This window comes from Macaca fascicularis, chromosome 18 (genome assembly GCF_037993035.2).
Source record: "Macaca fascicularis isolate 582-1 chromosome 18, T2T-MFA8v1.1".
Lineage (NCBI taxonomy): Eukaryota > Metazoa > Chordata > Mammalia > Primates > Cercopithecidae > Macaca > Macaca fascicularis.
The window spans coordinates 62,731,718-62,758,168 of record NC_088392.1 but is presented as its reverse complement, the minus strand read 5'-3'; the positions used below and the strand labels follow the sequence as shown (position 1 = coordinate 62,758,168).

General features: G+C 38.6%; 1 protein-coding gene and 1 pseudogene across 8 annotated transcripts in view; both read right to left on the bottom strand.

The window, feature by feature from the left end:
• The window catches only part of CHST9 (carbohydrate sulfotransferase 9), a 293,740-nt gene that overhangs the window by 127,161 nt on the left and 140,128 nt on the right, over positions 1–26,451 (bottom strand). For all 7 annotated transcript variants that reach the window (XM_065533960.2, XM_005586983.5, XM_045377915.3 and 4 more), the window contains one exon: positions 8,485–8,526. In XM_065533960.2, coding sequence (XP_065390032.1) covers positions 8,485–8,526 — 42 coding nt within the window. The remainder of the gene's footprint in view (positions 1–8,484; positions 8,527–26,451) is intronic.
• On the bottom strand, positions 12,606–13,371 carry LOC123570007 (peptidyl-prolyl cis-trans isomerase A pseudogene; annotated as a pseudogene). Its single transcript, XR_012427227.1, has one exon. The product of XR_012427227.1 is annotated as a peptidyl-prolyl cis-trans isomerase A pseudogene (transcript).

Here is a 26,451-nt window from a genome sequence, read left to right as displayed (position 1 = left end):
TTCTCCACTGGTTATGTGGCTGGGTCCCTCTTGATCCAAGTCTGTGACTAGATGCCACCTGCACAGGCAGGCCCCTGTTCCTGTCTTTACAGCACACTGTTGCTTCCCTGCAGAGAAGCTAACAAAATCAAAAACTGTATCTTTGTTTACTTGATTAACTCTCCCCTCAGACGGTAAGCTCCCAGAGGTCAGGTACCTGGTCGCTTGCTCACCACTGTATATCCAGTGCCTAGCACAATATGGGTCAACAAACACTAATCAAAGGAAATAGTGTCAGAGCTTTCCTAAGCTCTAGGTGTGTTAGAACATTATCTTAATAAAGGTGATGAAGGTGTTTTACACAGCTATACCTACATCAATCTCTCTATAGAGTGTGTGTATGTATATATGTATGATGATAGATATAGTATGCATGTATGATATTAAAGATTATTTTAAATACTGATTTACAGTACTAAATCACTGTATGCAATACATAATATTATTAGGAGAGTTTGATAATTTACCATCATCCTCTCACTGCAAAGGTGAGGATAAAGAACAGAAATAGTATGTTCTGCCTCCCTGGAACTGAAGTCCTTGCTGAAAGACAGTGAATAATGCTATAAAATCACTTGTGATATAAAGATCATTATCTAAAGTCATTATCATAAATGGGACATTCAAATCTCACATTGAATTTTTTTTTAGTACTTCAAGCCTGACAATTTTCAGAACACTCAAATTTCTATTTCTACTTTATATTTCTCAGAAAAAAGAGAATAAACCAAGGAGACATTGGAAAATTAATGGTTAATCACAAATTTATGAAAGTGTAGCGACATCCATGTGTTTTAGTCATTGTAAACATGCCTCCTTGTCTACCTGCAAACTCTCCTTAATATTATTCCCAATTTTATAAGTTGCTATCACCACTTTTTGAGTTATAGCAGAATACCTTCACAAACTTGGGGTAAACTTGGGGTAAAATTTTTTAGACAAGATAATAAAAATTATTTGCCATATAGAGAAAAATAATTTATTTTTCTTTATGAAAATTAAATTTTTTTGCTCATCAAAAGGCACTTTTACTAAAGTAAATAGGCAAATACACAAACTGGGAAAATATTCATAATACCTGTGTCTGACAAAGGACTGCCAGCCAGAATATATGAAAAACTCCTAGAATCAATGACAAACAATCCAACAAAAATGAGAAAAAAACTTGAACAGGGATTTTGTAAAAAGAAAATATACAAACAGGCACAAGTACATAAAAAGATAATCAACATCACTTGCCACCAGAGATACGCATATTAAATCCACAAGTGACACCATTTCGCACTCACGGTTGATGAAGATGAGGAGAAGGTGGAACTTTCAACATTGCTGGTTGGGAGTTTCTTACAAACTCCCAACTGACATTTACCTATGGTCTAGCAATTTCACTCCTTGGTATTTATTCAATAGGAATAAAAACATATATATGCAGTCCTTGATTTATGATGGTTCAACTTAGGATTTTTGACTTTACCATGAGTTTATTGAGACATAACTCCATTGTAGGTCAAGGAGCATCTGGACTTAACAATGGTCAACTTATGATTTTTTTAACATTATTATGAGTTTATCGGGGTATTAAATGCATTTTCAACATATGTTATTTTTGACTTATAATGGGCTTCTTGGGCCATAACCCTGTCATAAGTCAAAGAACATCATATTCACAAACAGATCGTATTCACAAACAGATCATATTCACAAACAGGACAAAAATGTCCACAGCAGTCCTATTCATAACAGCCCCAAACTAGAAATGATCAAAATGTCAAAAACAAAACAATGGATAAGGAATTTGTAATGTAGTCATACAGTGGAATATCACACATCAATAAAAAAAGGAAGGAATGACTGATATATGCAACAATCTCAAAAATATAACATGTGAAAGGGGCCTTTGCAAAGTACATGCTGTGTGATTCCATTTATATTAAGTCCAAGAACAGGCCAAACTAAACTATGGTGAAATACATAGGAAGTGGTTTCCTGGGAAGTAGGGAGAAGGTAGAAGAAGGGTAGGGAGGTAGGTGATAAGGTTTAGAATTGGAATTGACTGGAAAGGGCAAAGAGAAAACTATTTAAGGTGTGAGATTCAATACCTTATTTTGGGTGGCTGGTATACAAGTGTATACAATTCTCAAAACTTATTGGATTGAGAGGATACTTAAGATTTGTGCATTTTATTGTAAATTATACCTCAATTTTAAAATTAAGAGATTCTGTTATTTTGTTTAAAATTGCATTACTGAACATTATTTGGAATATTTCCCTACTTTGTAGGCATTGTGAAACATTTTTAGAATTCTGATATTTTATAAATTTAACAACTTAGTTTATCAAGTATCAGTTTCCTTAGATTAAGCCTCAATTTATTGTGAAGTTCAAAAACATGAAGAATCACAAAAACCGAAACCAAAAAGCCTTGTCCAGAATCAAGATTAAATTTTCAGAGATGAATGTCATTGCCACACTATGCCAGCAAGGGGAGTAGTTACACTTTGAGAAGAGCTCCATCTCCATCACCACTGAATTATTCTATGGGGCACTTTAACAAGGCCCCAAAAATTGACTTTTGGGTGTTGTCACGATGGAAATGACAGATCATTTTAACGCAAGAGAAAAAGATTGAAAACCTTGACCCTTTAGATTACTCCGAACCTCAATGAAAAGGAGAAAAATACTTGCAGACCAGCTTATTAAAATATTATGTTCATGTAATTCAGGTACCAGGAAAATATTTAAGAGAATAGCTAAATTAACTGCAGGGTGCCACTTTTTCTTTGCTAATTATTTTCATACAAGAATAATCATATACAGCCTTTTCCCTTACAAAAGAAAAAAAAACCCAACAACTTCACAGTTTATTTTTATACATGTGAGAAGGACAGCCCCAGTGTGTGCAGAATGTACAAACTGTTGGAAAATTGAGGCTTGGTCTGACAGTAGGTAAGGCTGGCAAACAGTACTTTTTCTTTCCCCAGCAGGATAAGGCCTTTTCAGTTGAGATTGTTAGGCTACAAATCTGAAGATTTATACTGAATTTTAAAAAATATCATCATGTTCATCAATTCTTATAAGATTTGTAAGGCTTAAGTCTCACAAAAGCTTAGGAAGGCTGCAGAAAAGTCTCTAACTATCCTTTCCTACCAACTTTGGTAATCTTGGATTTACAGAAAAGAACGTTCAGGCTGACAATGGGAAACACGCCCCCAGGCAAGCAGGAGAGCAGGACAGTGGGCCAGATACAGACCCTTGCGAGATGAGTACCAACCCTCTTTACCCTCTATCCTTCATGACAACCCCACCCTTGATTCTAACACCGTAGCATCTTCTTCTCAATCTGTCTCATTCCCCGGAGAAACTGAGTGCAGAGGGCCTAGCAATATGTGCCCCAGAAAATACCCTGAGTCATGCCCTGTGCGGGGCTGGAGTCTTAACGTATGTTTAGGAACTGTATCTCTGCAATCTGCAGTGCTTGTGAATATGATGTACCTCCCTCCCTTTGCCAAATGAGGACAAAGACACTGAGTACAGGTAAACAATAGCCCATTTCAGGACCCGTGCCCAGGAGAACATGCTTACCAAATGCAAAGCTCTAGAGCACCAAGTGCCGGTTTGTGGACCCACAGTAGCCTGCGAGGATTAACTCTAGCTTTAAAATCACACGGCACTGCAGTTTGGCACAAAAGCAGCCCTCTACTCTGGGAGAGAGTACGCTATCAATACGTAAAAAGGTATTACCCTTGAATATGTGTATCCTTTTGCTGGTACATAAACCCTGCCTCAAGATATTCTTCATGAAATTCCAAGGAACATTTCTCAGTTCAATGACCATAAGAAATGATTCTGAATTACTCTCCACTTACAAAATAGAGGAAAAGTATTTTCTTTCAGTCCCTGTAAGTGGAGGCCTAGGGACATACAGGAGTCAGAATCAGAAGAGTCAAGTTTTAGATTTTGCTTTGAAATTTATCAAGATCTCCAAATCGGAGATGCTAGTCTGGGCTATATTCTTGCTGTCAAGGACTCACAGAACTGGTCCAAATTGAACACTGTTTCACTACATGGCAAAAAAAAAAAAAAAAAAAAAAAAGAGAAAAACATGTTAATGACATACCACTGCACACTTCTCCCTAATGTTGGCTTTGCCACTGCATGGATGTGAGTCTTGTGTTCTTCTAAGAAATAAACTAAAAGACTACATTCCAAGTGTTACTCACATCTGTGAGATATATAAAGGATAGAAACAGAGTAAAAGAACATACACAAAGAACCCAGAAATGGGAGGCATGTTGATTGTAGGAGGAAATAGAAGGAGGGTGTAATTAGGGTCAAAGAAATAAAATGAATAGATGTTTGTCTTTGCATTTGTGTTTAATGAGAGATAAGTTGCTTTCTTGAGCAGGTCTAGAATGAAGACTGCATACAAACCAGGCAGAAAAAAAAATTTTTTTTTCTGTTGTAGAGGGCACTGGGCAGAGGTGTGGTGGGGGCTGGCTGGCATGACACTAGGAGATTAAAGCACCTTGGAGAAAGGACTGATGTGCATTTGTGGAATGGGAGAGAGCACCCTGTCTGAAACCGTATTAGCAGACACATTACTTGGTGCTTCCCACCCTAGGAAAGGCAGGGCTGCACTTTAGTGTGGTTCATGCTGTGTAGGGAAGGCCCACCTGTGGGGTTGGGGGTGTTAATGTTTCATGGGGCAATCTCCACATTAGCAGGTTACCACAGTGGACTGAAAGAAATGGACAGGAAGCAAGGCGCTTGGAGGTGAATTTCACGTGATTCATGTTGGTAGTCACAGAAGAGTGGGCTTTGGGAGCCAAGGCTGAGAAGAGAGAAGAAAATGCTCTGGGTTTCTCAACCCCTAATGAGTCTTTGGAGTTGCCTTTTCACAGGAGCCTGGAATTTTGTCTAATTGGATGGGTTTTTCTGGATGTTTCAAATATTATTCATGAGAGATGTTTATATTCATTATCTCCAAAGATCTTGACTAGGAGCTAGCACCCTGCATTTGGTATACTTAATGAATAACCATTGGCTGAGTGAATCAACCATGCTCCCAAATGAGGAATATGTCTTACATTAATTAAAATAGGAGTCAATAATGTGCAAGATATAGCCTATATTTCCTTTATTACTGCCATTTGGCAAATTGAGGATGAAAGCTCTAACAATACAAATCTCTCTCAGAGGTAAGTTTAGTTAACTATCAAGATAGATCTTGGCAGCTCTCTCTTGGGGTCCCCAAGGCTCACTAAACATTTTAAGAGGACACTGAACATTTTCCTAGTGGATGGTGAGATAACTCACTTCCAAGTATGGGAGGAAGTGCAGTCTTGCCTGTTGCAACCAGCCAATTCTGGAATGAGGTTTAGACTTGGTGCTAAAGGTGTGAGGGGCAGGTAGCTTGCAGTCTGGCTCCTTTTTATTAATAGTTGACTGAAACTTTACCTTTCTATTTCAGAGGAGGTGGACAGCTTTTTTACTACCTTATGTGCTAGGGAAGAATGAAAGTTCAAGTGGAAGGGGAGGCTGAGAATAGGCTGCAGTTGGGATGTGAGACAAGGGTGGGAGGTGAGAAGGTAGGAGGGTCAGGCAGGGGTCTGGCTAGCCACTGTCCTAAATCTGATCAGTAGCATCAGGGATGGAGGTTAGCTGATGGTGACAGCGTATAACCTTGGAGACATCTGGCGGCTCAGTCCTTTGCATAAACCACTCACTTACTTGACAACAACAAGTCATAGGATCACAGGCTGAGGACTCTGAATAGAAAGGTGCCATTCTGTCAAAATGCTGAGGCCAGAGAACAGGGCCTCTAAACTTCTGAGATGTGCAATGGCCAGCATTTCCAATTGTCCCCTTGATGGCACTTGCTCTCAGCCACTAGTATACCTGCTTTGATCTACCCCAGCTCCAGACCATCAACTCATTCATTTTGATTGCTCCAGAGTACATAAGTGTGACTGTACCTGCAAACTCATGTTTTCAGGATAGGCTTTTAATTCTGTTCAAAAATATTTTTCCATGTCTCTTTCTTGTCTTGTTTCCCCATTGCAGATTTTTTTCCTCTTTCCCCAGAGACAAGCTCTTACTCACAGAAGACAGTAACCCAGTGTTTCCCTTCTACAGAGCACACATGGTGGATACCTTATCTTTAATGCTCTTAGTAACCCGTGTAAGCTATGTGCTGTTATCCTTATTTTATTTGATTTTTTAGAGATAGGGTCTCACTGTGTTGCACGGAGTGGACTGCAGTGGCTGTTTACAGGTACAGTAATCATCACATACTACAATCTTGAACTCTTGGCCTCAAGCAATCCCCCTACTTCAGCCTCCTGAGTAGCTGGGATGACAGGCACATGTGCCCATGCCCAGCTTGTCCCTGTTTTATAAACAAGAGCTCAGTGAGGTCACCCAGCATGTATTCTGGTCAAGTGCATTATAATTTATAAAGTGCCTCCGCATGTGTTATGAAGTTCTCTGACCTATGGATTGCATGTTATTATTATCTCCATTTCACAGATGGTAAAATGGAAATTTTAGAGGGGTTACGTGACCTACCCATGTCGCGTTGTTCGTGGGTGGCTGAATTGAGTTTCGAACTTGTGTTCTCCTATTCTGCATCCCATGCTTATTCACAGTATAGTGTCAAGAAAATGGAAGCTTTCAGGCATAAACTCCCTCAAATTTCTTTATATCCATCTTTAAACTTATCTTAGTTTTTTTCCCTGCTCTTCCTTTTCTCCTGTCTCAGGAAGAAGTTGATTCTATTCTGTGTTCCTAAAAGTTCTCTCCCGTGCCCTTGAATAATCTTATTTATTTCCATTTCTTCACATGTCAACTCTCTATGCAACTGACTCTCAAATCTTTCTCTCTCTAAACTCCAATTGTTGTTTTTGACCACTTAAAGGGTATCTTTTCTTGGTAATATACTTTTACGTATAGACCATACACTACTCCCACATTCCCTCAGCTCTATACAACGAACTCTAAGGATATGTGGTTTTACTCGGGCAGTACATGTGCTTTGATGTCTCCATGCTTTTAAGAATCAGTTCAAGTATGATAACTGTTACTGAATATTTTCCCAACTCTTCCTGTTACATTTAACGGTGTATTCTGTGCATTCCCAAAGTACTTTGTTTTTTGGGATAATGCATTGCTTATCATATGAGAAAATCATTTGTCTCCATCTCTATCTCAACTTATGGGCTACCAGTACAATGAAGACAAAAAGGGAGTTTTATTTATCTCTCTATCCCTTGATGCAATAAGCATGGCCCTTGGCTAAGTGTTTGTTGAATGAATAAAGGAATAAATGGATGCATGGTGATTCAGTTACTACTCCAATGTTTCAACATACCCCTAGGAGGGCATGGTCAGATTTTGTTTTTTTCCCTCACCTTAAATCTTTGCTATTGCCCCAGGAATCTGACTTGCTTGCTTTGCAAAAATGCTGAGGTTTAAATGAAAAAAAAATTTTACCTGCCATGTGAGATCATGAAACAGAAAATGGAATAAAACATTATTTTTCTTGTAAAGTAAACACTACTGTCATCTAGGTGATCAGCATTACAGACATGCATCGCAAAATTAGAATTTATATTTATAAATTTTTAAGATAATAGGAATTGATCATCTTCTATTACTAAATGCTTTCATCCACATTTTACACAATAGTAAACCTCATTAGATTAAAACAATTAGTATGGAAAGGAGGAGAGGAAGATCTAGCCTGAATTATGGAAGTCAGAATTTATTGAAAGCAACATTGTTTTATTACTTTCAATACTATTACCTACTAATAAAGTCTAAGGGGACATCTACTTCATGACCTTAATAATCCTCATTTTACAGCTGAATCTTTTTGCCTAAAGACCACTGTATGCTAAGGTCATAAAAACAATGTATTCTTTTTACATGGGTTACAAATATTCCATTCCACTTAGCAAATCCATTCCTTGCAGACAATTCAAAGCTAAATTTCAGCTTAGTCTAGATCAAATTGTCAAGAATTGTGTATTGGCAATATCTGAACTAATGAGGTTTTACTCTATTCATAGAGGAAGACATTAAAAAAAGACTATAGTGCAATTTGCCAGGAAAGTGTTAAATACTTTTAAAAGAAAAATTAAAAAATATGTAAACTTTTTCAAATAAGGTGAACACCAACCTATGTGTAACTTAAATCGGTCTTCAGAGCCTTTAGTTTCCTTTGTAATTCCCTTGAGGACAAGGGTCATGGTTCGCTTGCTTTTCTCCCCACCCTCCAAGACTTTATGCCTCCAACGATGCCGCCGAGGCTGTGCTTTCTAGGGATGGCTATCATCACCAGAACAGGTGCTTAAAAGCAACACTCTGAGGTTTTCAGATATTCTAGTTGTTGCTCTGCTTACCTATAACTACCCAAGACTCAAACACTATGAGGAAGTTACTCACTGATTCTGGGTACAGGCTGCAAGTACTTCATTGGTCCCCATCCTGAAAAAGAAGAGGAAAGAATTTCATATATTACCATCACATCCAAAGACATTTATAAAACTTTCTACACAAAGATGCCTCAAAGTCTCTAATATTTTATTTGTAACAAGAAAAATCATGGGAAGTGAGAGGGTCATGAAATACAATGTGTCATCCTCTGTGTTTCTGGCCTGATTAAGCTTGGTGTCACTTATTAGGAAACCTGGCATTACCATGAAAATTTGCTATGGAAAAGTCTGGGCTTTAAGCCTGTGCTGTCTGTGACAGGGAAATGGAGCTAGGGACTGTGGGCTGGGGAGCATTGGAAAATGACCATCACAAGGAAGATAATTTCCTTTGATTCTCAGCATTCCACCCCATCACAGATCAATGTGCTAATATACAATAATATTTTCACTTATTAATAAAATCGTTGTCTAAAATTGAGTACTTGGGCTCGATGTCTTCGGGTGAAACTGAGATAGAGATGTCATCTGCAGCTCCTAGCATTGAGTATTAGTGGCCCACTATTGGATGCCTTAGTTTGGGAAGCGTGGAAGAGTAAATGAACGGAAAGCTAGGACAAAAGAAGAGGGTTCTGAGGCAAGCAACCCCATGGATATTTAAATTATCCAGAACTAATGATAGTTTATTCTGTAGTAAACAGCTGTAAGAAAGAACATCTTAAGGTTTTCCTTGAACCAGTGATTTTTCATGGTGATTACAAAGGGCCTGTTTCTGCCACATGAAGTTGGCCTATTGTAACATAGTGTATTTCTTCTTGCTCAGTCACCTATGGGGAGAGGAGAGCCTCAGCTCCTTCTGAGAACAATCTTACAGAGCAGTAAGAATGTAATTATATGACTACTTAGTTTTTGGCTTTTTGGGTTAATATGGTTCCATTTCTTTCCTTAAAAGACATTTTATATATATGTATATATAATATATATTATATATAATACAACATATATATACTTATGTCATACCATATATTTTATATAATATAATCAAATAGATATTATATAATACATTTACTTATATATTAACATATATTCTATTCTATATTTTATAAATATGTATGTAATATTTTGCTCTCTGCATGCCTTTTAAAAAAAATCTTTCAAAATATGTTGACTAAAACGTGACTAAGTACTAAAGGATGGTGTGGCTTAAGAAATGGTAGGATTAATCATCCGTCCTGCTAGCCTGCCCCACTTAAATCACCTAGTCTCAGTGTGATTCATTTATAATGTTGCTTTGCTAACCCTAATTGAAATAAAAATCTTATCGGCACTTGTCTTTTAAATTATTTTTTAGCAAATTTCACGTGTGCCAAAAAAATACCAGTTTACACTCGCATCAATGATATGCTATTCTGTTTTTAGAATGATTTAAAGCATATATCCAAAGGCATTTTCAACTATCTTGTTATGAACTTCCTGGTGTAAGGTACTGTCCATTCTACTTGATTTAGTAATATTTGCATTTTGGAGGCAGGTATTTATGAGTCATATAGCTCATCAGTAAGTTACAGGTCCTTCAGTACAACTGATCCCCAGGAGCTGGACCTGGATATGTAATGCATTGCTCCCACCCACTTTATGGTAATTGCAACTCTATATTTACCCGTTTACCCAGGTAATGGTAGCATGATTAAGGTAAAGTCACACTGTCATGGCTTGGTGATAAGAATATTGTTTAGACTAGAACTCAAAATCTTCCTCCATACAAAATTGATTTTATCTAGTATATTATATCATTATTTATGTAGGCTGTCACTGAATCAAGGAAGAAAGTTAAATTGATATGGAAAAACTGGTTATTCAAAAAGTCACGTGTGTCTGCTTCTTTATATCCTACAATATTCTGGTAAGTTGCTTATTGATTGTATGAGAGATTGTTCTCATCAGACATTGCTTTTAAGCTATCTGACTTATAACAATCAAGTCATTTCCTTAAAAACTGTGGACATGACAGGCTCTTTCCTCCATCTCCATGATGGCTCCAATATGAAGGTTGTGCAAATCTGGCAATTTCTTAAGGGTGTCTGGAAACCTGATATTAGGGCATTACGATGAGAGTACACTCAGGTACTGGTAATTCTTCCCTGATCTAGTTTGTCCCTCCACACATCATGGATGGAAGTATACTAGTTATATGAATGCCTTTCTCCCCGACTATAGCAAATTCATTGAACACTGGGATGATCCAGTCTGGTTCCTCTTTTAACTTCTCTGAGCCTAGTTTAGTCTTATGCATATATATTGAATTAACCTAAATTTTTGAAAGAGCTATTTCTTTAAGGATCGATTAAATGACAGGGAAATAAATACAATTTATTTTTTATCTTTTGAATTGTCTCCTAAGGAAAAGTATCCTCTCCCACCTCTCAGTAATAGTAATAGAGTATATAGCTCTTTAAAGGCTTTAACTATATCTTTTAAATCATTGTTATTTTTCTCTATATTTGTATGTAATAAATATGTAGGATGTTGGGCTCAGTCCACACAATCAATACAGACTGACTGACTAGCTACAAGATCATGCACTGAATAGCTATGCATATTCTTCCACGGTCAACTGTGAAAATAACTTGAAACCCCAACAATGGGGATTGCTTCACAAACAGAAGTTAATTGGGTTCGGCCAGAGCCACTAAAATTAATGAGTTTAAACCTCACATCCAGTATATCTGTTCTTCTATTGCCTTTACAAGATTGAAAAGGAATTAAAACTTAATTTAGTTGTACATATAATCGAATAAAATAGGATCTTTCCCTTTCATCCCATAACTTATTCTGATCATTGTTGTTTTTTGTGGTGAAGCATGTTTTACCTGTTGAAACTTGGCACAAACATCGTAATAAGTGAACAGGTCTAGAGCTTTGATGAAAATTTAATTTTTTAAAAAATTAGCATTTCACTGATCCTTATCCTGAGGGTTAGAGCCTCACACAGCACTCAGCCAGGCAGAGCTCACACTCAAGTGAGAGAACACAAATACAACCATAGTGTACTTTTCTCAAAGAATTCAAAATAATTCTTCTGGCCATGTGATAAATAAATTTAGTTGTTTGTCATCATCCTTATCCAACTGAGAATACAAGGATAGGAAAAGGTTAAAGAGCTTCCTAAGGCTATGTGGCAGTTTGTTGTTAAAATTGAAATAGGGTTACACTTGGAATGCCAAGGCCTTATTTTCAATAATGAACCAGGATTTGTTTTTCCAGCTAAACGTTGTAGATATTTGATCATCAATATCCTCTTAATTTTACACACGGATATTTGGATGCAAAGAAAAAAATCATCACAGTGAAGTTTAGGTCCTTTGGTCGCTGGGTTTAAAAGTTTATCCCAATATTTTCTTTTGAAATATTGATTTGGTCTCACCTTGCCTTTTGTTTTATCTTTGCTTTTAAAATTGCCTGGATGCACAATTATTAAATGAATAATAACCACAATAACAGCTAACATGGATTGAATGCTTATTAAATATCAGGCATGCTGCTAAGTGTGTTATATGAACCTTATCTAATTTAGTATCATAAGAATCCCCTGGAAATACTGCCAGGATTTCCACATACAGAATATAGCCACATATTTCCAGTTCTGCATTTTCTTACATAAACTACACCCATAATCATCATCTATATTTCTCAGTTTCTGCTTCATTAGATTGAAAAAGGCACAAAGCAGAATCCTTTTAGATTTAAGTTTTTACCCAATATTTTACCACTATCTTGCTCACATATAATTCTATAACCTTTATTTTATTTTATTTTGTATTTTTTTGAGGCAGAGTCTTGCTCTGTCGCCCAGGCAGGAGTGCAGTAGCATGATCTCGGCTCACTGCAACCTCTGCCCACTGCAACCTCCGCCTTTCGGGTTCAAGCGATTCTCCTGCCTCAGCCTCCTGAGTAGCTGGGATTACAGGCTTGTGCCACCATCTCCAGTTAATTTTTGTATTTTTAGTAGAGATGGATTTTCACCATGTTGGTCAGGCTAGTCTTGAACTCTTGACCTCGTGATCCTCCCGCCTCGGCCTCCCAAAGTGCTGGGATTACAGGTGTGAGCCACTGCACCTGACCTATAGCCTTTCATTTCTTTTTTTTTTTTTTTTGTTACTTAGTTTTTATTTCATAATCATAAACTTAACTCTGCAATCCAGCTAGGCATGGGAGAGAACAAGGAAAACATGGAACCCAAAGGGAACTGCAGCGAGAGCACAAAGATTCTAGGATACTGCGAGCAAATGGGGTGGAGGGGTACTCTCCTGAGCTACAGAAGGAATGGTCTGGTGGTTAAGATAAAACACAAGTCAAACTTATTCGAGTTGTCCACAGTCAGCAATGGTGATCTTCTTGCTGGTCTTGCCATTCCTGGACCTAAAGCGCTCCATGGCCTCCACAATATTCATGCCTTCTTTCACTTTGCCAAAGACCACATGCTTGCCATCCAACCACTCAGTCTTGGCAGTGCAGATGAAAAACTGGGAACCATTTGTGTTGGGTCCAGCATTTGCCATGGACAAGATGCCAGGACCTGTATGCTTTAGGATGAAGTTCTCATCTTCAAATTTCTCCCCATAGATGGACTTGCCACCAGTGCCATTATGGCGTGTGAAGTCACCACCCTGACACATAAACCCTGGAATAATTCTGTGAAAGCAGGAACCCTTATAACCAAATCCTTTCTCTCCAGTGCTCAGAGCACGAAAATTTTCTGCTGTCTTTGGAACCTTGTCTGCAAACAGCTCGAAGGAGACGCGGCCCAAAGGCTCGCCGTCGACGGCAATGTCGAAGAACACGGTAGGGTTGACCATGGCTAGTAGTACAGGACTTTCCTCGGCGGCAGCGTCTGCAAAGCCAGCCTTTCATTTTTAGTAACTCAACTTTATTGAGTCTTTACAAAACATTTTAATAGACATAGCAATTCTCTTTTACACACCCATATGTCACTGGTTACATAATTATCATTGAATAATTATATGAATGAGTAAAACTGGCACAGCAGATCTGGGGACAAACACCACTGTCTCTTGGTCCACATACATCTTCACAGGAGGGATCAGGAGTTTACTGGAGGGCTAGAGGGCATCCGGTCCTGAGCTGGCTGTCAGCATCAGTTGGTAGGATATATTGAGGGAATGGAGAGAGTTGCTTAATCAGGCAAATCACTTAAGAGGCCAGTAAAAGTAACTTCTATTGTATTTTATACGTTACCTATGTATGCATTTGATAAAATACGTTACTTTGATAAAATTATTTAAAAGTTTAAAATGGAAGGGCAAGGAGGGAGAGAATGAGTTTAGGTGTCCTACCCAAGATTGCAAAACTAGTGGTGGAACTAGAATTTGACGCCTGAATTTGGCCGCCGAGTCTAGAATTCTTTTGCTGCCTCCCATTATGCCTTAGGACAGAGATGACTGTGGTGGGCTGGGTGTGCTGCTGCAGACCAGAAAGGGGGCTCAAGACAGTTCTCCTGGTCAACAGGAGAACAGAGCGAAAGAAGATAGAAGAAACCACAAAGTGATGAAATAGACTTAGAAAAAAGACTATTCTTGCAAAAGAAGAGCACTATGATTCTGTTTTCCTTGAGTCAATCCATGTATTTCTTGACTTCGTACCTCACTGGTTCAAAACAAAAGGGATTTAGCATACAACTTTTGCTAGTGGAACTGGTTTTTCTAACTCTAAAATTGAAGAAATCTTGAAAGGGCATCGGGTCTTTCCAGCAAACAATAACAACACAGAAGAACCCATGACTCAGTGGTCCCATGGGGAAACAAGGGTGGGATAAAGCTTACGGAAATTTGTGACCAAAAATAGCAATTCAAATGAAGTACAGTTGTCCCTTGGTATCCGTGATGGATTGGTTCTGGGGCACCCGGCAAACACCAAAACCTGTGAATGCTCAAGTCCTTGATATACGATATGTGCATATCACCTATGCACATTCTGCCACATACTTCAAATAATCTCTGGAGTATTTATAATACCTAATACCATGTAGATGCTATGTACATAGTTGTGATACTGTATTGTTTACAAAATAATGACAAGAAAAGAGTCTGCAGTTATTGAGTACAGATGCAACCATGTTTTTTCCCCCAAATATTTTAAATCCATGTTTGGTGGTATCCATGGATGCAGAAACCAACATACATAAAGGGCTGATTGTAACTTGAATCTCATCATACCCCTTTTTCTGATCTTTGGCCTTTACAGGTTCTATTTCCATCCAGTCCTTCTTTAGGTAATACGATTTAAGCACCAGTTTTGAAGAACTTCCTAGTCCCCTAGAAAGGATGATTTTGTAGTAGCTGTTTTAAAATGTCTCAGAATAGAATATTATGTTTTCCCATTAAAAGTATTAGTGATTTCAGTTTATGTTAAATGCTTTCTCCGTTTCTTTCCTTGGCACTTCCCAAGTTATTTCCTTCAAGAAAAAAATTTAAAAGGTACTCAGATTTCTATGACTTCACTAGGAATTCATAAAAAGGTCAAGCTCTCAAATGGCTATCCCTTCAATAAAATCATGTTAAATTGTTCAAAATGTTTGTACATGGGACATCACTTTTACGGACTTTCAAAAATAGCTGTTTAGTTTTTAACTGATCTGGTTATAAAATTAATTATTGCCATGATGTGGCTGTATTGTGGTTGAGATTAAAAACTTTCTTTTTATAAAATTTGAATATCTTTTTGGAAGGAGATTACAAGTCATGGGTTAATTATTTGATTAACATGAGTAAACGAGTCAAGAGTAGATGGCTTATTTCATGATTTAAAGATTGTAAAATTAGTTAATTAACTAAAAGGAAACACAAATTTAAAAGACGGGGAGATGCAAGGTCAGTGTCTGAAACAAGCGCTTCTTTTCAGGACGCCCTGCACAAAGCCGCACCTGTGTGGAGGCAGCTTCCTGTGCACTGCTGGCTTCCTGTGCACTGCTGTGCTTCCTGTGCACTGCTGGCTTCCTGTGCACTGCTGGCTTCCTGTGCACTGCTGGCTTCCTGTGCACTGCTGGCTTCCTGTGCACTGCTGGCTTCCTGTGCACTGCTGGCTTCCTGTGCACTGCTGTGCTTGTCCGTGTGCCAGGTCCCCTGTGCTGGGGAATCCAGCACTTTAGAGCACGCTTTGTATAAAATAGAGTGCAAATCGAATCCTGTTCGGGGAGCGTCTGAGAGACAGGACTGGCTCAAGAGGCAGCCTCTAAAGTGAGAATAGCACTGAAAAGGGGTGCAGGGCCTGAGCACAGGCCTGATGCTTCAGCGATCTCATGGGAAACCCATTCATTCAGCTTCTCTGAGCCCTCATTCCCTCACCTTCACCTATACAATGCTTTAATGTCCACTTCAGCCTTGAGATTCTAGGAAATAGGGCAAAAACAAACAAGCAAACAATCTCTTCATTATCATGCAATCATCAAGTTTTTCCTGTTTACACTGTATTTAGTAGTCCACCCCACCCCCATCCTATAAGTGTTCTCATATGTGTTACCTCATGTAATTCTCACAATAGTTCCCCAAGTATGGTGAGCTTACTGGCTGGCATGGTAGTCTGCCTTAATCTTGCCATACTATTCTCTCTCTCAATTATTTCACTCTCACTTGTACTTGATTCAGTTCCAAATGTTTATATAATCTTTGCTTTGACCTCTCCTGAACTTCAATTCTGCTTCTTCAAATTCTAGCTTCCGCATCAGTGTCCCATTGTTGCATCAACTGCAGCTGGACTTGAATGAACTTGTAATCCTTTTCCCCAAACCACCCACCCCTCTGAACTTGCACAAGTGTCTATTATATGGGCACTTCTTCCTGCTATTCAGGCATGCAGCTTCGACATCTCCCCCCACCATCTCCTCTCCTCAACACTTGCTTCCAGCCACTCTTTGATCCTTTCTTTCTATATCTCATAATCATTCCTTTTAGCTTTTAAACACTGCAGCATTCTGGCCAAGGCCCTTAGCACATCAAAGTCTAGACTATTACAAGAGTCTCCAAGCTGGTATCCCTGGCTTTAGCTTCCATTTCATCTTAATTTATCCGATGAATTGTTTTACAAATTGTTTTCCCTATGCTAAACTCCTCTCTAAAAACCTTGCTTTTCCTTTCACTGTTACAGGATCCACTATAACTGCATTAAATACAATCTCTGCTTCCCTGTGTAACTCAGAATTCTCCTCTACCAATTCTGAAAGTCCCCTGAATAGGCCACTTCCAATCCCAAGCGTGAAACAGCTCTCATCCTTCTGTTTGAAAATTCATATAGCTTCTTCAAGATCTAAGATGGTTTCTCCTCTCAGAGTGGCCGTCCTCTGAACTACAGCAGGCATCGCTCATTGGGAGGAAGGCAACAGCACACGCACGAGCAGCATGCCAGGCCAAGCCCTTTGTATTTACTTGAACTCATCTGCTCTTAACCTCACCAGGCATGCGTCATCACTGTCCCTACTTTAGAGGAGAAAATGTGGCTCAGGCAGGTCCATAACTTGTCTAGGTCACAGATTTGCCAAGTGCTGGATCCAAACCTTGGTGTTCTGGCCATAGAGTTTGTGCTTCTAACCTTTACACCATACGATCTATCGAAGCTTCTGTTGCTCTATAAATCCTTTTGTGCCACTTGTCTCTAGCACATGCAAGCTCCTTAAGGGAAGGCTGTTTGTCTCTGTGCTCTGTAGCCTGTGACTAGCACACAGAAACACCCTGTACGTGCAGCCTTAGAGGTCCAGGGATGGAGTTTAGCAGTAGAAACAACAGCAAACCCCTGACAGTGTCTCTGGGCTCAAAACACACAGACACACACCTTCCTTCTTGATCTTTCCTCTACTCTGACGAAAGTGCTGACTGCATATTTCATAGATCAGAAAAACAGTAATACTACTAATAAAAATACCCGATACATTTCCACATTTCAGAATGTGGGCCAGATAATGAAGAAAGACCTTTGAACAGTACAGCCTCTCTCCTTCCCTTTCTTTCTTCTTTTCTTCCTTCTTATGTCACTTGCTCAACAAATATTTGTTTTATGCACACTCTGTGCCAGAACAACACACCTCGGGGTTTGTTATTGATATTTTCAGCTGAGCTGCTAAAAGGCAGAGCCAAGTGATATTAAGTAATTACCAAAAGCAACAAAAAATTGCTAAAATGCATTGAGAGCATACCACTAGGTAGACAGTAGGCAAGGGCTTGGCAGATACTATCTCACTTAACCCTTATTAAAACTCTACGAGATAAAAAGATTATTATCTCCATTTTACATATAAGATGAGAAAGGTGAAGGTCATAGGACTCACAAGGGACCAAGCAAGGATTCTAGTTTGGGTAGTTGGAAATGAGAGCCAGCACCCTTTACACCTGACTTCCGCCAGGAGTAGCTACAGCTTTGCAACATACCAAAGGCATATTTAAAATTAGTTTCATATCCTTTGAAAATAGCTCCATAAACAGTATCAGAGTACCACAGGAATGCCTCCACTATCATCGCACACGTTACCTGAAAGCAGGTGTCTGACTTTTAACAAATTAATGTCCCAGGGCTTTATTCAATTCATTTGTGAAATTAAAAATTAGCACCATGTAATCTCCAGAATTCCTCCCAGACACAGACCTTCTATTATTCCACAAAGGCAGCTGTCGGGCAGTGAGTGTTCACTAATCTTGGAGTCAGAACCAGGTTTCTTTGAATAGCCCAGCACCCTTGCTATCAGTCCCTGTCACCGTGGTTTGTACCTATTACTTCCAGTTTGTCATCTGCTGTCCTCAACTGTCTGGAAGACAGTCACCCAACCCAAATAATCATCTGGATATACAGTGATCCGTCCTTTACCCCACCCTTTTCACACACACAGTTCGAGATCAAAGTCTCCATTTCTGAGTTCTTTATCATCCTGCTCTGTGGTTGCAGGTTTTGCTCTTTGGATGTGAGACTTGCATTTATGTCCAATATTTCCTTGTTGCAGGTCCTGGCTGAAGAGGAGTTACTTCTGATAAAATAATGCCTCTGATTTGGAAGGATGTTTGCGCCATTGCCTCCCTTCTCTTTCTCTCATTTTCAAGATTACTTTGCTCACCAGCAAGACACACATCAAGCTTTTTCTTTTGATCTGAAATAAAGTCTCTTTTTTTTGTGTGTGTGCTATGGGCCTTTTCTGGGTAATCTCATTCATTTTGTTGGCTCTAATGACAACTATGTTAACACTGGTGACTCCTAAATTTCTGAACTGTATTTCTTACCTGAGCTCAAAATAAGAATGTGCCCAGAGCACATGGCCTCAGGTTTTCCATGAGCACCAAAACAGAGCCTATCTAAATATGAAGTCCTCCTCTTCCCTTCCAAACATGCTCCGGTTCCTGTGCCACCTCTCAGTCACTCAAATCAGGGGCCTTGGAATTCCTCTTGCAGTCCTCCATTGCTTACATGTCATCGATAACTAGGTCCTGTTCATTCCTTCTTCAAACATTTCTCAAACCCACCCACTTCCCCATCCCCACTGCTGCTTCCCTGTTTCTAACCTAGATAATTGCTGTAGATATCCAAGAAACATCATTGCTTTGGTAGGTAACAGTCATTTCAAATTTAAGATAAATAAAATAGAAATCTCCTTTTATCCTCAGCCCCCCAAATGGATCCTTTCGTGTCTGCCATATCTCAGCTAATAGTATTATTCACCAGCTTGTTCTCACCGTAAACCTGGAGTCCTCCTTTATCTCTGTTTTCGCATCCTTCCACATCCACTCTATCAGCATGTGCTGTCAGTTTTACTTCTAAAATCCTTCCTAAATCTGACAGCATCTCATTATTTCTACTGAAACCACCTTGGTCTCGGCCACTTCATTTTTCTCCTGGTTTACTTTAACAGCTTTCTTAAATGGGCTCCCCATCTCCACTTTTTTTCTAAAATCCCACCTGTATCAGAGAGCTTAAAAAAATCTCATTACCTGGCTTAAAATTCTCCAGTGTTTATTTTTTTCTCAATGCAATTATCATAAAACCCAAACTGTTTCCCACAGTCTATAAGGCCCCATGTAAGCTGCATGCTGCCACACGTTCACCCTTGCTCATCATGCTCCAGCCACACCAACTTTCTTCTTCCTCAACCCACCAAGCTTGCCCTGCCTCAGGGCCTTTGCACTCTTCTCTCAGATCTGCTCAAGGCTGGTTCCTTCATATCACTCAGGATTTAGCTCAAATGCCTCCTCCTCAGAGAAGTCTTCCTCTCCCATTCTGGCTAATGTGATACCCATGTACAACTGCCCAGAATTTAATTTTACCTCTTCTGATGGGATAATTACCATAGACTGATGAATGTGTGTGTTCTTTTTTAATTAAAAAAGTTGAAAGTTGAAAAAGTTGAAAGCTTTGCTTCTTAAAATAGAAAAATATAGGCCTACTGAAGCAGGTTATTTAAAGTTAGAGAAAAACAGTTTAATATATCTCTTTGAGATGCTGAATTCAAGTCTTTTGGCTATATATACCCAGAAATGGGATTGCTGGATGATAAAGTAGCTCATTGTTAATTTTTTAAGGAATTTCCATATGGTTTTCTACAATGGATGTACTAATTTACATGATCACCAACAGTGTATTAGGATTCCCTTTTCTCCTCATCCTTGCCAACACTTGTGATCTTTTCTCTTTTTGATGATAGCCATTCTGATAAGTGTGAGCTAATATGCCATTGTGGTTTTGATTTGCATTTCCCTGATGATTAGTGATGTTGAATACATTTTCATATACCTATTGGCCATTTGTGTGCATTCTTTTGAGCAATGCCTCTTCAGGGTCTTTGTCCATTTTTAAATCATGGTTTTGGCTGGTTTTTTTGCTATTAGGTTGTATGCGTTTCTTATATAATTGCAGCATTATTCAAAATAGCCAGGATATGGAAACAACCTAAATGTCTACCAACAGATAAATGGATAAAGAAGATGTGAGGGGTGTGTGTGTGTATTCCATTGTTTACATGTGCACATATATACATTTTATATATGTATATGTATTATATATGTGCACATATAATATATAATGCATTACATATAATGCACACATAATAGAATATTATATAGTCTCAAAAAAAGAAGAAAATCCTGCCATTTGTGATGACGTGGATGGACTTGGAGGACATTATGCTCAGTAAAATAAGCCAGAGGCAGAAAGACAAATTCTATATAATCTCAATTATATGTAGAATCTAAAATTGTTGAACTCATAGATATAATTATGAGTTCATAATTATATTTATTTATTTTTGTATTATTATCATACTTTAAGTTCTAGGGTGCATGTGCACAACGTGCAGGTTTGTTACATATGCATACATGTGCCATGTTGGTGTGCTGCACCCATCAAATCGTTATTTACATTGAGTATATCTCCCAATGCTATTCCTCCCTCCTCCCCCCTCCCCACAATAGGCCCCAGTGTGTGATGCTCCCCTTCCTGTGTTCTAGAGGTACAATGTAGAGCATGGTGACTGTAGTTGACAATACTGTGTTGTAAAATTTAAAATTTCCTGAGGGTAGATCATAAGTGTTCTCAACACACACACATATGCAAAAAGTAATTATGTGAGGTGACAGATATGTTAGTGTGATAATGGTGATGATTTAACAATGTATGCATATATCAAAACATCAGATTGTACACCTTAACTGTATATAATTTTGTCAATTATACCTCAATAAATTTGGAAACAAAAATATTTAAAACGCTATATATATCTATATTCATGTGCCAAATTCAAAAGTACACATCCATTTTCCGAGTGTAATGGTACATATGATATTTTGAATGCAGAACAAATACAGACACTGGATGATTCAGGTTGGTGAAAAGAGAGCAAGGTCATATATACCACGGAATACTATGCAGCCATAGAAAAGGATGAGTTCGTGTCCTTTGTAGGGACATGGATGCAGCTGGAAAGCATCATTCTCAGCAAACTATTGGAAGAACAGAAAACCAAATACTGCATGTTCTCACTCATAGGTGGGAATTGAACAATGAGAACACTTGGACACAGGAAGGGGAACATCACACACCGAGGCCTATTGTGGGGAGGGGGGAGGGGGGAGGGATAGCATTAGGAGATATACCTAATGTAAATAATGAGTTAATGGGTGCAGCACACCAACATGGCACATGTATACATATGTAACAAACCTGCACCTTGTGCACATGTACCCTTGAACTTGAAGTATAATAATACAATAAATAAATAAATAAATAAAAATTTAAAAATTTAAAAAAAGAGAGCAAAGTGCATCAGCTCTTCCCATGGGACATGGAAGAAGCAAGAATCCTGCTTCATAGGTAAGTCTCAAGGCTGAGGATAACTGGACTTCCACCTTTCTATCTCCAGTTTCAGGAAAGAAAGGATGGACCATTTAAAAAAGAAACTAATATCTCTTGCTTGTCTAAACTGTCCAGAAGACACAAACTGATGTGGCAATCCAACTAGACCTCTGGGAATACAATGTAACCTAGAGTTAAATAATGTAACCTAGAATTACATTACAGGGTTTCTATAGAAGGAAATACAGAGGCACAGGTGCTGTGTTTTGTTTTGTTTCTGTTTTCCAACATTTTGTTAAGATAATTTTCAAACACACTGAAAAGCTGAAAAGCTTCATTCCTTAAGATCATATTTCTCCCTACTTCAGGCAAAGCCAAGCAACATGAAAACTTCCTGTCTGCCTAAGACCCGTATATTCTAAATCTCTAAGTGCCTGGGACCAAGAACTGGGCCACAACATGATTTTTGACATTTTGGTTACCTTTTTGGTGTGCTTATATCTGCAATGAGCCAATCGCTCCTGCTAGATAGAAAGAGACTATTATTTTTTTAAATTTTATTTTATGGTAAGAACACAACATGAGAACCGCCCTTTAAACAGACTTTACATGTATGATACAGTATCATGAACTGTAGGTACGATGCTGTCCAGTGGATCCCTAGAACTTATCAGGGGCTGCAGGAAGGGGGAAGTGGGGAGTTGCTAAACAGCGGCTATATTTTTGTTGGTTGAAAACGCTCTGAACTAAATTTTGTCTTCAAGTCTTCTTACGCCACTGCTGTGAAAAACATCTATATGCTTATTGGGCACATTTGTTTTCTGTCGTTTAGAGAGGTCCTTCATCAATGAGTATTTATTGATTATTGTGTCACGTAGTATATTGCTTATACAAATTCTGAAGTCAAATGGTTTTTAAAAATCTCAATTGCTCACATCTTAGCCTTGGCGTTTACATTTTTTTCAGCAATATGAACTGAGTGGTCCCTCATATCTGCCATCTTCATATCCAAACCTGTTACTGTTCACCCAGAAAAGAGATCTTCCTTTGACATTTTCTCATGAGTAATAATAATGAATTTGATAATTTACTAGTGGAAAGGGTATGATGCCCAGCTTACACTGAACTAGATCCTATTGTGTTCATACTGGATACAACTCAGTGGTCTCTGAAAAGACAAACAAATGCCTGGGCATGGTGGCTCACGCCTGTAATCTCAGCACTTTGGGAGGCTGAGGCAGGAGGATTGCTGGAACCCAGGAGTTCAAGACCATCCTGGGCAACATAGTGAGACCTCGTCTCTACTAAAAAATAATAAAAAAAAAAATAGCTGGGTGTGGTGATGCACGCCTGTGTGTCCTTGCTACTCAGGAGGCTGAGGCAAGAGGATTACTTGAGCCCAAGACATCTAAGCTGCAGTGAGCTGTGATTGTGCCACTGGATTCCAGCCTGAGCAACTGAGTGCAGCGTGAGACCCTGTCTCAAAAACAAAACAAAACAAAACAAAAAAGACAAACAATGCAAGCTGATCGGAGGCACCTGTTGGCTTATTTTTGCCACTAATAATAATAATAATATGTTATTTAAAAACGAGATGATTAAATCCATCTTTCAGGTCATTTAATTAAGTTTTTTTTTTTTTTAATTTTTACAAGCTCTCAAGGTCTTTGACTCCTGCCAGTTCTCAAGCCATTCAGATAAGAAAGCATTGCTGCCAAGTATATATACTAAATGCTTCTTGAGAAGTTCACTGAAATTCAAACATTACAACTATAATTAAGACGCCAAGAATAGGGCATTACTGGTACTTTAATGTGAAACCAGGACCTAACACACATATGTTCGGAAGCTGTTATTTAAAGACTTCTGCTATGGGGTTATATTTTAAAAATTGATTATCTCTCTTTTTATTCTTTCTTATTAAATGACAAGAATTATTTATTCTTGTGTTTTAGATAAGCACTAGAAAAGTAAATTAAATTTTAAAAATGAATTCATATCTTACTTTAAAAAATATTTTGTACATTTGCACTGGGTTAAAGAAAGAAGATAACTTTCTGTCCAGGCGTGGTGGCTCACGCCTGTAATCCCAGCACTTTGGGAGGCTGAGGTGGGCGGATGACTTGAAGTCAGGAGTTTGAGACCAGCCTGACCAACATGGTGAAACTCTGTCTCTACCAAAAATACAAAAATTAGCTGGGTGTGGTGGCATGCACCTGTAATCCCAGCTGCTTGGGAGGCTGAAGCAGGAGAATCGCTTGAACCTGGGAGTCGGAGGTTGCAGTGAGCCAAGATCGCGCTCCATTCTGGGCAATAAAGCTAGACTCAGTCTCAAAAAATAAAAAGAACTTCCAGTGAGGGGTTCAGCTCTGCAGTGTCCACTATGGTAGCTGCTGGCCACACACGGCTGTTGAAAACTTGCTATGTGACTAGAACAGTTCAGAAATTGAAATTTTATTTTAATTAATTAAAATGTTACCTTAAAATCTGAAGTAGTGTTTTTTTTATTAACCGTAACTTTATTGTTTTCATAGACTACCTTTCTCTTCACTGATTGCATCATGTAATCTACTATTTTCTATTATAATACACATGTTCAGCATATCTATCATTTCTAGCATCTAATGAATAATTTCTTCTATTGATAGCATGCTGCAATAATACTTTCAATATCCTGGCTTAAATAATGTATCATTAAATTAATTTCTCCTATTACATTTTACTTTTTGAAATGCAGCTACTCAAAATGTAATTTATATATATGGCTTACATTGTATTTTTATTGGATACCACCGATCTAGAAGAAAGCAAGAGAGTAAAAAAAACAGCAACAACAAAAAACACACCAACAAGTAAATAATCATGAAATCTGGAGAGTCTTACAAATTTACCTGTTCTTTCTGCCTAAGTTAAAACCTTGTAAGGTACCACATGACTCAGCAATTCTATTTCTGGGGTATATACCAAAAAAATGGAAAGCAGGGTCTGAAGAGATATATTTGTACACCCATGTTCACAGCAGTATAATTCAAAATAGCCAAGAGGTGGAAGCAACCCAAGGGCCCATTGTTGGATGAATGGATAAATAAAATGCAATATATACAGACAATTGAATCAGCCGTAAAAAGGAGGGAAATTCTGGCACATACTATAACATGGATGAAATTTGACGTTATGAAATTAACTAGCCACAAAAACAGAAATATTATATGATTCTACCTATATAAAGTACCCAGAGTAGTCAATTTTTTTTTTTTTTGAGACGGAGTCTCGCTCTGTCGCCCAGGCTGGAGTGCGGTGGCGCGATCTTGGGTCACTGCAAGCTCCGCCTCCTGAGTTCACGCCATTCTCCCCCCTCAGCCTCCCGAGCAGCTGGGATTACAGGCGCCCACCACACGCCCGGTTAATTTTTTGTATTTTTCGTAGAGATGGGGTTTCACCGTGGTAGCCAGGATGGTCTCGATCTCCTGACCTCGTGATCCGCCCACCTAGGCCTCCCAAAGTGCTGGGATTACAGGCGTGAACCACCGCGCCCGGCCTCAGAGTAGTCAAATTTATGGAGACAGACAGTGAAATCGTGCTTGCAAGGGACAGAGGGATGGCAGAATGGGGAGTTACTGTTTAAAGAATACAGAGTTTCAGTTGTGCAAGCGGAAAAGATTTCTGTGAATGGGTGGTGATGACAGTTGCACAACAATGTGAATGTACTTAATGCCACTGAATGTTTTTAACACATAAACATGATTAAAATGGTAAGTCTTATGTGTATTTTATAATTAAAAAAATAAATACATAATTTTTAAAAGTCATATAACTATATTGCTCCTATTGCTGCAGAAAGATATAGTTCATTTCAAGTTACCATGAAGGTTAAGGGAAAATATTAAATTTAATGTGGTTCATATTTGCTTATCTATATGTCCTGGGATGAACATTTTGAAATGGCAAGAAAGCTAGCAGATTAGGTAAGAAAAATGGCCAGAGAAAACAAGATAAAAGTGCATTAAATAAAGTCAGGTTTTGAATGTAGTGTTTTGTTTGTCTCTGGATATCAGTGAAAGAGAGAACTATTCGTTTTGAGAGAAGGCTTGGTAAAATTGCATTTCAGGGACTTTTTGGAGGAGGAAAGGACTATATCTGACTGAGAAGTACAGATTGTTTCTATGCAGTGTGAAATGTATTAGAGACTTATAGTCATACTAATAACTAGGCCATAGTAAAGATGTGTAAGGAAATGAAGGTAAGCTAGGGTAGACGGACATTTGCCAGGGACTCAAACGATGGAAAGATGTTAAAGAAAGGCATGGGGCATGGTCAGGATCATCCCACCCTTTAAATGGTCCAAATGGAAGCCAAGACACTGGATCACGTCTAAGAAAATTTAAATATGCTAGTTACACTGAATAATGTGGTACTTCATGGTCATCTATAACCCCTCAGTGTGAATTAATTAATCAGATCACTCAGCTGCTTCTGAAAGGGACTCCTGGTGTTGGTGTCCCCCACAACAGGCACCTCCCTTTGTGGGTCTCTCTGTTTTCCCACTAAGGCTTAGCCTTTCTTGGAATTCCTCCAACTGCCACTCAAGTCATAACCTCACTTCTAAGGTGAGTGGACTTGAGGCATTTCATGTTTCCTTAGAGTT